The 13,397-nt window shown below is 38.1% G+C and overlaps 2 protein-coding genes across 4 annotated transcripts in view; both read right to left on the bottom strand.

Annotated features, from left to right (window-relative positions):
* ndrg4 (NDRG family member 4) overlaps window positions 1-1,039 on the bottom strand; it is a 47,406-nt gene extending 46,367 nt beyond the window's left edge. For all 3 annotated transcript variants that reach the window (XM_086074501.1, XM_086074503.1, XM_086074502.1), the window contains exon 1: window positions 880-1,039. The gene's annotated coding sequence lies outside the window, so the exon portion shown is untranslated. The remainder of the gene's footprint in view (window positions 1-879) is intronic.
* Window positions 1,040-10,658: 9,619 nt separating this feature from the next.
* Window positions 10,659-13,391, bottom strand: gins3 (GINS complex subunit 3). Its single transcript, XM_086073983.1, has 3 exons — window positions 13,119-13,391; window positions 12,524-12,757; window positions 10,659-11,149 (listed from the first exon to the last, which is right to left on the bottom strand). Exons 1-3 carry the CDS (start codon window positions 13,287-13,289, stop codon window positions 10,919-10,921), a joined length of 636 nt encoding a protein of 211 aa, XP_085930109.1. The 5' UTR covers window positions 13,290-13,391; the 3' UTR covers window positions 10,659-10,918.
* Between the last annotated feature and the right edge of the window lie 6 nt (window positions 13,392-13,397).

Below are 13,397 nucleotides of genomic sequence, written 5' to 3'. Positions count from 1 at the left end.
GGTGAGGTATAATCACTCATCGGCTCTGTCAAGCATTGTGTTGGAGCAAAAACAGAAGGGTACACTCATTATGATTCTATTTATAAACTTCAAGCTAAAATAAAAAAAACAGATCTGCGATGAGGTGGCAGGCTCAACTTCTGGGACAATTTCATGGAATGAAAGTACAGTCGGTGTAAAATTGTAAATAATTTTTTTTTGTTTACAGCTATAAGATATATATATATATATATATATAAAAGGTTCTGTGTGTGAATGGAAAAAAACTCTCACACAATACTATACACCCTGTTTGATTAACCGAACTATGGAAACAAAAACTAGGCAAGAGGGCTGCTTATGCAAACACCTGATCAATCATTCTTCTCTCTGCATTAAACCCAAACCATATTTTAAATCATATTAATTATACACCAATGGAATTAGCGTGGCGTTCTTTGGGAAAAGCTTCATATAAGCCAACAATTTTAAAAGACTTTCATTGGATTTTGTGTGTGTGTGTGTGTGTGTGTGTTTAATGGGAGCTATGGTGTGCTGTAGATAGATGGTGCACTATGGTGCTCCATAGTTCAATACATTCACTGTCAACACCCTATTCGTGCCAATGCAGAGTCTGGCATTGAGAGCTCTTTATGTGGTGGAGTCTGCGCTGCCCAAAAAAAAAAAAAAAAAAATCAGCAGCGATTTTCATACGTCCTGCTAAAAAAAATATATATAATCTGCTCCTCATTTTGATAACCTTAGCCTGTTGTCCTCAGTCATATACTGTATATAGCTCCATGTTCACCTTCCACGATATATCATTTAAAATATCATGCTCACGATCAGGAATCAACTGAAGCTATTTTCATATAGTGAAGAGATAACGCTTCATTTTACCTGTGGTGTTGCGAAGAGTTTCTCTGATCGGTAGATTCTGCGATTTTGCTCTTGTCGAATATATCTCCCTGAGGCTGCTGAGGATTGGAAGAGTGTATGTAACTGAGGGTATGTGGGTCTGTCTGGGCAATGGATGCACTAGAAGAGAGAAAAAGAGAGAGGTGTTCACTCTCTCTCTCTCTCTTCTCTCTCTCTCTCTCTCTCTCTCTCTCTCTCTCTCTCTCTCTCTCTCTCTCTCTCTCTCTCTCTCTCTTCTTTTTGATGATAAACAGAGAACACGTGGCTTCAGCAGAAATGCAGCACTATGAATACCAGAGCACAACAGGCGAAGGGAGAAGTAGACCCGAAAGAGATGAAGGCAAAGTGATGGAGCTGAGGCGGAGGGAATGCAGTTTGAGTGAGCGCGTTGCCTGGTGACATATTTGTGCGTTAATCTCATTCTCGAAAGCAGGACACTGCAGCTGTGAGTTGGCGGATGAACGCAAGCTCTAAAATTGTAAATGCCTTTCACGGCATACTATCAAAATTAGAAAATATTTTTTTCACGTAAGAAGCACACTGCCTCGTTCTGCACGTCCAATTCTGACAGAGTGTTACTGAGACATACTCACACCCACACGCCAACGTGCAACAGCCTGCAGGCACCCACTAGGGTCTTTTTGTCTCGTTGACGCTGACATTAAAGGAGCTGACCATGTTTGGGTACCTGTCATTAAATGTTAGGAACATGGACAGGGGGGAAAAAAATCATCTATAGAACAAATGGCATCAGTAATCTATGGAGCATCCATCTTGCATGCATAACACCATAATGGGATGCTGGACTCTCGAAATGTGTACACAAACTACGTGCAGCATTTTTGATTTGTTTAGATTTGATTTTACAGACATTTCTAAAAGTTGATATAACTGTTGGTTATATAAATATGTCCATATGATTAGTAGTCTTTAGTGGAGCAACAGTGTACTCTCAGACACATTTATGACTCAAATACTAATCACATTTAATTGTAATCTGATTTTTATGATCAATAGAGCAATTCCATTTACAGTTAATAAACTCCACTGTATTTCAGTTATATTGGGTGTAGACAATACTGTGGATTACATATTACCTTACTATAACCACTATTAATCCTATACCAAAGGTCATCAATCCAAAAATGTTGAAAGAGCAATACAGGTACTGGACCAAAAAACAACAACAAATCTAGCTGGCGCCGCAAATTTTTTTTAAAGCCTTTTAAGAAGCCTCAGTTTCAGTATCAGTTTGATCAATGGATATTTTGTCTTTGTTGTTTATTCATTTGAATTTACAGTGGAAAAATCATCAAATCATTGTGTTCTGTTTTTATTTATGTTTTACACAATGTCCCGATTTCATTAGAACTGGGGTTTGTACAATTGAATTTGAAGCCATTCAGTATTTTTATTTTCTCTGTGTGAAGAGGTTTTTGTTGAGATTTAACAGTCAATCAGTCACTAGGTCTGAACCGCCCTACAGCAATAGAAACTGTAACTTGGCAGCCACAAACTCAATCTCTGCAATCTCTCAGTGTATCCATCAAAATTCATTTGTGCTCCAAAAGTCATCTACAGCAAAAAAATAAATAAATAAATAAAGCAGAACAGTTAAAGTACAAATAAAGTATCACATTCAAAGCGTTTTGCTGCTACAAATGGCCACTTACAGTATCTCTTCAGTTGGATCCATCCTAAATAAAGTGACAGCAGCTTTTCAGACTGTGTCTTCTATTGCTATCGGTTGATGCATGTCACACTATCTCGCAACAAAATCTAAACATTTTCTTATACTGTATATTGACTGTAAAATGATGGAAGAGGTTTCTTGTGTTCATCAAAATGCAGAATATCGACGCTGATAATCGGCCCGGCCAATAATTGGCATAGAAAAAATTAATCGCCACAACCTGTTCATAATCTGTTGATATTAAAACAAAGTTGCTCCAGCTCTTTGGACTCAAACCACTCAACCAAACTCAATATCAACCTAGACCAGGAGTCAGCAACCTTTGCTGTCAAAAGAGCCACTTAAGGCCAAAATAAATAACAAAAAAAACATTTGAACAATGTGATGAACGAAACAGTATGTTAGTGTTAGTCTAATGTACTGAGGGCCCAAGAGCTAATTAGAGCTGCACCAGAAACAGAAAAATATGCAGCGTCCAATACTTTGGGATTATTTTTCTTCCACCTTTTGTCTTCCGTTTTTGGATACATATTTTTTTCATACTTTATTTTTCATAAATTTCTCGACTTTTCTGCTTTTCTTTCAAATTTCTGACTTTTTTTTTTTGCAATTTTGTGGACATTTTCTGCCTCTCTTCTTCCTTTTTGGGACATTTTTGTAGCTATTTTGTACATATTTTACTGCCTTTTTTGCTATCAGTTTTTTGACATTTTGGGCAATTTTATGGTCATTTTATGGTAATTTTCGGGATTTCTTCTTTTCTTTTTTGACATTTTATCATTACTTTTTGAACATTTTCTTTTCTGCCTTTTTTTTATTAAATTCTCTGACATTTAGCAATTTCATGGAGATTTTTTTAATCAACATTTTTAGGTCATTTTGCAAACTTTGTCGTCTCCCTTTTTCATTTAAAGAATATTTTATTTAAAATATTTATATATATATACAGTATATAAAATATTTATTTCTACTACTTTTTTTAGAGCTCCACAGGGAGACACAGGAGAGGGACTGAAGAGCCACATGTGGCTCCAGAGCCAAAGGTTGCAGACTCCTGACCTGCCAACCCTCATTGATGCAAATTTCTGATCTTTCTTAAATCTGTAAGTATTTAATAATGCAATATGAAAGAAACACTATTAAAACATATAGGCAGGGATTAAAAATGGTGCCAAACACAACTACCACCCTGTGGCATGAGTGGCCTCCAAATCCATTTCTATTGACTCTGCTTAAAAGCACACTATGTGCAGTAATGCCACAGGAACTCACAGTGAGCTAGAACACAGGCAGATAGACTGACCTCTGGGTGTTAACAGCTGTTGCTGGTGTTATTATTATCATCACTCATCACTATGTTACGCTGTAAATTACTACTACCACTTTATGGACAAGGCCGTTTTTTATTGTAGGTTTAGCCACCGCTGGATTTAGGTACCAAATGCACGGACCACAGACTCTCCATCCATCCATGTTCTTAACCGCTTGTCCTCACAAGGGTCACGGGGGTGCTGGAGCCTATCCCAGCTGGCTTTGGGCAGTAGACCCTGAACTGGTTGCCAACCATTCGCAGGGCACACGGAGACGAACAAGGATCACGGACTATCACAGCTGAATTTATACATGTGAATTGTTCGCAAATTGCATCATCATGCATCCTAATCTTTTAGTGTCCAAAATAAATCACCCACTTGACTCAATATTGCATAGTCAGACGCATACAGTAAATCATCAGCTAGCAAATAGCATGCCTATTTTGTCCTCATGACTGTATGCCACCTGCTACAGATGACAAAGTGAAGCCAAAAGTAGCGTGAAGGACTTCCTTCTTCTCCCAGTCCTGACAATATGCCACAGGCTACGAGCTGCTCCTCCGATGGGGCCTGGGGTTGTTAGGGGAGATAATACACATTTTGAGAGCATAGCGGGGGCGTTGCTTCAGATACAGTTAATCCTCACACCTCATTGTTGAGATGTGGCCGGCTGACGCGGTGCTTGCCTGTTACTCTTCTCGTCTCTTCCCTTTTTCTGCTCCTCCTGACATGCATTCTTTCTCCTGCTCTCTTTGTCTTCAGCTCTAATTCTTTTCTTACACTCACGCTTCTGGGGCTACAACTCAGGAGACTTGAGGAGAGAGGCTTGATTTAAGGAGATGTGAATACTGTACCAGGAAATTGTTTCAGTTTAATACAGTATTGGAAATAGGATTAAAAATCAGCAGGGAAGGCAAAAAAGAATCAATTTAAATGATGATACAAAATATCTACATGGGTTCAAAATAACCACAGAATCAATCTAATTGTGCGCAATGTTAAATTAACTGGGTGTTTCAACTCATAGATATATACACAAATAGCCTATTTAGGTTAGACAAACCACAGAAGAAGGACTTTTAATAATGAGCATACAATAGTAGGGCTGGGGCAATAGACACATGATGAATAAATCAGAAGGGGGGAAAAAAATCACGTAAACCCTGATCTCAAACTGCAAGGCATAGGATTTAGATTTGTGTCACAATTACAAGAACGGAAGAAGAAATTCTAAACACAAAGGCGTGTTTTGAGCGCACAAGAGGTGTTCTTGTGAGTCTGTCAACCTGAAGAAGTCCCCAAACCAACAATGACTATGTACCGGTAATTAAAAGTTAAACACAATTTGGGCATATCAACCTGTCCAACAACAAAAGTGATCAACAACAATTGGTAAATAGAGGCAGTTAGAGGGACAGCACTAATAAACGAATGCAGGTAGTGACCACAGACCACTACCTTGTCCCCATCCAAGTCTCCTGGACACGGCTTAGAAACCATAAAGGCCTGGACGCCTTTGCAGGTATTTCAAATTATTGCATGCTTAGAGACATCAGCATTCATCCCACCCCACCTACTATGGGTCAATGGCATGTATAGAATTCATTAAGGGTGGTGTGGCTCCGTGGTAGAGTGGTCATCTTTCAACACTGAGGTTGTTGGTTCAATTCCAGGCCATTGTGACCATGTCGAAGTATCCTTGAGCAAGATACTGAACTCACAGTTGTTCCTGATGCCATCATCAGTAAGTGAATATAGTCCAAATGTAAATCGCTTTGAGAGCCCTGTAAGGTGGAAAAGCAAAGCACTATGTAAATGGAGTGCCATTTACCATTAGCTTGACAACCACGGGTGAAGATAAGCCTGATTGCCCCGAATCTTAAAAGTGACAAAGCACACACAAACCACCACAAAGAAAATCAATTCAATTTCGAGTTGAGACGGCAAATGAAAGGCACTTGCCCAAAGCCACATTTGGCTAATTAATCTATAAAAAAAATATTTGCAAAAATAAAACAAAGTCATAAATGAGTAACATTCAACATCAACATGATAGGCTACAGCCATGATTGGAGGTAATTGAATAGCAACACTTCCAGCACAATATCACTATCCCATGAAGAAAATGTATTTGTATGAATGAGAAAACATGTAAACAGTCACAACAATGTAGACGTGTATATGTACAAGTGAAAGGACAAGGAAGGCAGACAGGAACAAAGGAATAGCCTCTGGGGTCTATTCAGCCTTTGTGTATACAAAATGTTTCACGGCAAATACCAAACGTCAGACGTCCTTAAAGTAGAAAGTAGCCAGAGGCAGCATTAATGTCTGACAGATTCTTGGATTGAAGCCCTTAGTCTGCCCTTTGCTTTCGCTAAAGCCTTGGCTGAGATTGCCCCACACAATCACAAAGGTTTGCAATAGACACTGTATGCCCACAGACATTTACTGTCAGTGTTATTTTGTTCCACCTACAAACCAAATTCACACTTAAAACTGAACCATAATGGCGCCATAGTGTATAAAAGTAAGGTTGAAGTCATTCCTCTAAGAGTGTAAGAAATACCTCATTCAAGAGCACAACAAAAGGTGTGCCATTGTGTTATGCAATATAAGTTACATAGCCGAGCACAACACAGCAGTATAGTAAGGGGGCCACAGGTTTAAAAAAAATAAAAACCGAGACACTATAATTTCTCTGAAAATCAAGCATACAATAAATTATCAACAGGAACTATGTATAACAGATATGATAGTTCAGATGAAGACGTGCTTGACTTCAACTTAAAATTTGTTATCTTTACTGTCTGAGTTATTTATACAAATGTCAAAGTTAAAGAGTTAATTCATTGATTAATCACATAAATGTATCGCGTTTCATTGTCCAATTAGCACTTAAAAATTCCCCAAATCCCAACACGTCGGCTCTAAAGCACTATTAATTTTTTACCGCAAATGAGCTTTTAGCTTGACAGCGGATGGTTATGTTAAAGGAAACACAGGTTGTGTTTGAACAATAAATATAACTACATGCTTTAAAGCAGTGATTCTTAAACATTGGGCCAGGTTGGGCTGCGAGCGCCATCTAGTGGAGTAGTGGACCGCAAAGTAATTTCAGTTTTGTAACTGTGGGCCGCGACGGCCGCAGGCTTTATACACATGTAGAAGGGTATTTTTTTAAACCAAATATTCCCCCCAACCCTCCCCGTGTAGAAAAAACAACAACAATCTGTAATATTGTACGTTAGTATTATGCTAAATTCATTAATAATCCTCCGTGTTCAGTTTAGCCACGTTACTATCAGCATGTTGTGGGGCGGGGCAGTAGAGCGCAACGGCTCCTTCTACGCAATCGACGAGGGTGTTCCAAAATTAGAAACAACATCGCGGAACCTGCGTTGAATGAGCTGCTCTTGGCGCTCGCAAATATCTTTCATCTAATAACGCCCAAAAATATGCAGGGAGTTAATGCAGCATGTCGGTATTTCATGTATTCTTCTATTTCCGGTTTTCGTTACGCGTTAAGGTCACGTCATTTTTGTCCATTGCGAGCACAGATTGTCACGCGGGTCGACGTGATTACGCAATACTGTATCGTCCACTTGCAAAAAGCACAGTGAACCGCACTAAACGGGGGGGAAAAGTCCGCTTTCGGACGGACCAAACAAGCGGACTTACGGGATTTTCTGGTCTGAATACATTCATAGATGAATGGACGCTGCAATTAATTATGTTCTCGCGGAAATAACTCACCGTTTCCTTGTTAAATGTTGAACAGCGAAAGGCGCTTCGTGCATTCTTATCTGGTAAAGATGTTTCTGCTTCTTTTTTTTTCCTGAGAAGTTGATTCTGGCTTGTTGGGCATCTTATTGGGTGTTTACACATAAATAAATGTCATTGATGACCACATTGTTTCATGTTATTTTATTATGATTTTATAAACCTTAACTAGATCTAATTTAGTTATTAAATACAAACATAATAATAAGTCAACATAAATCAAAATTTCTGAATGGGCCCCAAGCCACTTTTTACAGGAAAAGTTGAGCCCCAATGTAAAAAAGTTTAAGAATCCCTGCTTTAAAGTAAAGTCATTTAATAGATGTTTGAGTATGACATTCAGAATATTTGTTCATGTCAAACTACTGGGGTCATTTCTTTTTCATTTTAAATTATGCGAGTAATTAACTAATTAGAAAAAGAAGAAGATGAGAGTGTGCAGTGGATCAAAAATGTTAAAGACGTCCTCTTAACATTAAATGTCGAATGAATTAACACATAATAGGTGCTTTTCAAATTTGGCGGGCATTTTTTGTGGGGGATAACAAGCCTTTTTACTGAAGTGATTAATCGTAATTAATCAAAATCCTAAAATACTGATTAATCTGATTTAAAAAATGAATTGACATCTCTACTTTAAATACAATATGTAGACATGACGGTGCTGAATTAAATACACAAACAGGGAGTTTACAATCATTCAACAAAAGGACCGTAACATAACATGAACATAAACATAAATCTGCTGCTCCTACAAGGGAATAATTAACATCTATCTGTAACATTAACAACAGAGACAGACACCAGACACCTCTTAAGAGGTTCCGGGCCCAGAACAAGTGGAGGAATATGTGGCAGGTGGTCACTGTGAATGGATTATATTCCACTTTAGGATTTAGTTTATTGCTTAGGTGGTTTTGGTCTTTAGTTTATGGTTTTGATTTGAAGGGTTTGAATTTACCAGTAGTTTAACGAGCTAATCTTTTACACCTGTGGAGTTGTGATGGTTTGATTCAATTGACTTGCACCTCCCCATAACAACAGTGTGGGAGGCTGCTACGAGAAAAGCCACTTTCCATTTTAATCCTCCAATGCACTTTTTGGCACAGAGCACTTTTGAATTATAAAAAGAGAAAAAGATGTGGGCCACCTGAAAAAAACTGCTTCTGCTTCTCACTCACTCACTGTAATATATATATTTTTTATATATAACAGAATTGTACTTTTTATTTTACAGTTGTTTTTCTTTATTCTAAAAATATCATTTATTTTGCAAAATAAACTCAGATTTTACATGTCAAATGTAAAATAACATGAAATCACTGTAACTGTAAACACACACAATATTTCTGTTCATTTACACACACAAAAACTCCATTAGAAATAGCTACATATAATGATTGTTAAAATACGTTCACAATTGTATCGTAATTTCACAAATATTTGTCTGTTATTTATTTATTGGAATAAAATATGAAATTCAACTTTAAAACCCTAAAAATATTTTTTTAAATTATATATACTGAGAAATTAACAGTAAAAATGTGTCATTTTACCATAATTTCTTTGTCAATTCACAATTTTAAAAAACTGAAAATAACTACAATTTCTGTAATGTCCTATAGATCATAGGTGTCAAACTTCGGTCCTGGAGGGCCTCAGTCCTGCAGGTTTTTGGATGTTTCCGTTCTCCAACACAGCTGATATATGATCAGCTCATCAGCAAATTCTGCATAAGCCTGATAATGATCCTGCTGATTGAAATCAGCTTGAGTTGGAAGAGGGAAACCTCCAAAACCTGCAGGACTGCGGCCCTCGAGGACCACAGTTTGATACCAATGCTATAAATGGTAGCATTCATTGTATTAACATTTATTTTGAAAGGACATCTAATGAGAAAAAAAATCGTTTAAAAAAACTGTTATTTTCCAGCAGCTGGGGCGCCAGAAAAATACTGTGAAATAACAGAAAATTACTTTCTCGTAAAAAAAAAAAACGGTAATAGAAAGCTTGAGAGGGTGAACTATACGCAAAGCAAACAATTGGACTTATGAATGCTGCCTCTGCTGAGGAATCAGCACTATCAAGTATACATTTCATGAGATGTAAATTTGAAAAACACCATTGGCAACGTGGCTCAGTGGTAGAGTGGCCCTCTGATATCCCTGAGGTTGTGGGTTTGATCCCCTTGGTGAACTGTGAAGTATCCTTTGAGCAAAATACTGAACTCCTAATGCTGTGTCATCAAAAGGTGAGTGACTACTGGGAGTCCAAATGTAAAGCGGTTTGAGAGCCTCGTAAGGGGTAAAAATGTTACACTGTATAAATGAGTTACCCTAACAGTAAACTGTTGCAATTTTGAATCCAATATCGTTTTTTGTTTTTAGTTATTGCCCATGTTTTGTAAAATGAATCACATTATTATTATTTTGTCATATACTGTTATATTACATACAATCTTGTTAAAATTACAGTTAAAAACTGTTTTTACGAGAAGGTAATTTTCTTTTATTTCACAGTATTTTCTGGCTCCCCAGCTGCCGGAAACTTAAAAAAAATGTTACGTTTACTTTTTTTTTTTTTTTTGTGTAGTCTATCCATGAATCGTCCCGGTCTTGATCATCACCTGTCTCCTTTTTTGTTCTTGTGTGATCTGAGGTTGTTCAATATGTTTTCATCAAATTGCTCCAGTGTCATTTAACATACACAAATATTTTAATGTTTTGGTATTAGAATGAAAGCCCTCAGAGGGTGGTCAATCTAATCAATATTCATGCTCTGCAAAACAAAGGTTCGCACTTAAGCAATTACTGTTAATAAATGCAGCCACCTCACAGTCATTTTGCTAATGGAGCATTAGTAATAGAAAAAAAAAAAGAAACGACAAATTGATAATCTCCAGGAAGATGACGATAAAAGACAACGCTACAAGAGAAGTACAACATATTTGCAATCACGGATGTATAAATTATTACTGCAAGAAGTGTAAATGACAAAGGAACTTTAATATTCTCCATTTTATTTTAAGAATCCCTAAAAATAAAAAAAACACGTGACAAGTAAACATACACGCAAGCCATTTCCGACACCGCTTATCCTCATTTGGGTCACAGGTGGGCTTGAGCCTATCCCAGCTGATCTGATTAGTAGAGTCTCTGCAGGACAAGAATGCACTGTGACGAGTCTGTTGCTGACGTTTAGGCCAGCGGTTTCCTCCAGCTGGTAGGCAAGGTCACGACTGCATGTCTGTTATCTTCCTCTTGCGGTAGTTGAGCACCAGGCTTGAGGCAGAGAGCTGGGAAGCTTGTCCTTTCTCCCAGCCCTGGAAGCTGTTGAGGCCACATTGCCCTGACATGAATAGCACCTTCTCGAGACTGTCCAGACGCTCCACCAGTGCTGAGGTGTCCTCATTGTAGGCATTCTGGGAAGAGTCCATAGTCCGTCTGAAACGCCCAATGAATGTCTAAAAGAACAATAATCAAAGTTACTTCACAGTATTTGCAATTTACTTTCAACTGTTGTGTTCAGTGGCCTCATTTTTAAAGCAGAGATTGAGCTAGAACTGGTTCTGTGTTTTACCAGCCAAAATACAACGTGGCTGAACGATTTATTGCTTTTTGATCAAAATCGTCATTCCAAGTACTGTAATGGGATCACGTTGTCATAGCTTCAGGTTGTTGTTTTTTCAGCGCTCCCGAGTGACCCAGAATCTGTTTTATCTCACATATAAATACAGACTCCCTCTTATTCCGCCAAGCTCACCAATCAGAAGTGGCACGCTACTCATGACTGGTCATACGAAGCAGTCAGTTACGAGCTGTGCTTGTCAGAAAAATCTCAATTTAATCTTTCCCTGAATCTTTCCTTCAGCCATGCTATCTTTACCAAGCTAGCACAGCGCTGCAAATGTCTTTTATATCCTCATCTTTAAAGGGCCATAATAAACACATTTTCACTATTTACAATGCTGTTAAAAAAGCCAGGTTGAACTGTTTGAGGTTGCAGCGCCCTCTGTTGGTCAGTTTATTGTCACCATTTCAATTATAGTTAGGCACGTTCTTGGCCACCTATGCTGCTTGTTAAGACTCACGCTAACCGACAGGCAGACGAAGTTGGTCGCTACATGTTCAACCTTCTCAGTAATTCTAAGTCATATATTTATTTAAGTTAATGATACTTTTTCTATTTTGGACTTTATGTATCACTAAGTAGCCCAGCTAAGTAGCATTGTATTATAGCCACGCAATTGCTCCTCCTTGATTTGTATTGTATTGTATTTGCTTTGCAGAAACCACACACATAAACCTCCATCCCTTCCCACAATTAAACAACAGAAAGAGATAAGATGGTCTGATCATTGCCTAACCTGGACAATCTATGTTCTAACCGGACATACTGCAGCGGTTATCAACCTCATAATTAATTTCTACCAGCAAATATTTTTCAAATGCTTTACTGTACAGTACATATAATTTCAGAAATCAAGGGAAATTATCAATACGAATAATCACATGTATTTTCTTGCTAATTTATTGTTTCATTGCCATTGATTGCCAATCTACCTGGTAACAGATGCAGCAAACCTTCAGCATGCAAAATATTCTGATCCGATTGCACCCCCTAGCTGTCCCTTTAAAAAATGAAAAAACTGTATGTTCTCCTCCTTGACTCGGTATGCACAGTTACTGTTTTAGTTTTACTGATGTAAGCTAAACAGTATGTCCATAATAAGGAAATACCAGTAATTGTATCCATGAATGCATCAAGAGGTTTACAAAACAAATTAGTAACTGTAGTAGCTGAATTTATAGTAGATATGTAGTTATTGCCAAATTACCTGAAGCAACGTCTGTGCTATTTCTGGGTTCTCTGGACTGTCAAATCGCAGCATCTGGGATCCCAGGCCATAATAGTAAGGCCCCAACTTGTGTAGATCCACCACGTTGGGGTCTGCATTGAACACCGTCCTCCAGCCTTCTCTATAAACTTTGGGTAGCTCGACTGACAGCATCGTTTTATTCTGCTCATACAAACCCTTGGACAGCCACAAAGGAAACTCCATTTTTGTGCCCTGTGAAGGAGACATTGTTAATATTATTGTAAGAACTGTTCAACTGTCAGATGAAGATCCCCCTCAGTCACACTGCATCTAAAAGCTGGGTGTGGTGTTTTAAATTAAACATCTGAAATTAAGACAATGGCAGTACCATCATACATTTCTCATTCCTTCAGTGAAAGAAACCATATAAAGGGGACTTTAATAAATAAAAATGTGCCATCATGCAAACTGATAGGCCACCTCAGTTAAGGATGCAACATTTAACTTATTTCCTTTGAATGGGGAAAAAATGGCCCAAACTTCATTTTTATAATGACCTTCTTCCCCGTTTTCTCCATCGAGTTCAATTAACCCCTTTTTAGTGGTTGCCTACCATCGGAATATCCGGCGAGTCACTCGACTTATCTAGGAAACCAAGCCGAGGAAAAGAAACTTCTGTGCTACTAGGGAGTCGCTCGTGCGAAAGCAAAATGTCATCCAAGGAAAAGAAATTTTCTTCCATGCACACACCGGGTTGTACGGGCAAATACGACTGTGATTCCATTTTCGAAACCAGCCTGACACCGAAAAATATGAAGAGTTGTGGAAATCACCAGGACAACAGTAAAAGGAACCTCCTTATCTGTGTTTACAACTAGCACTTCCTGGTTTC

This window comes from Leptonotus elevatus, chromosome 4, assembly GCF_054856555.1.
Source record: "Leptonotus elevatus isolate MCC_2025b chromosome 4, RoL_Lele_1.0, whole genome shotgun sequence".
Lineage (NCBI taxonomy): Eukaryota > Metazoa > Chordata > Actinopteri > Syngnathiformes > Syngnathidae > Leptonotus > Leptonotus elevatus.
The sequence above is the reverse complement of the archived record's forward strand: the minus strand, read 5'-3'. Positions and strand labels throughout refer to the sequence as shown.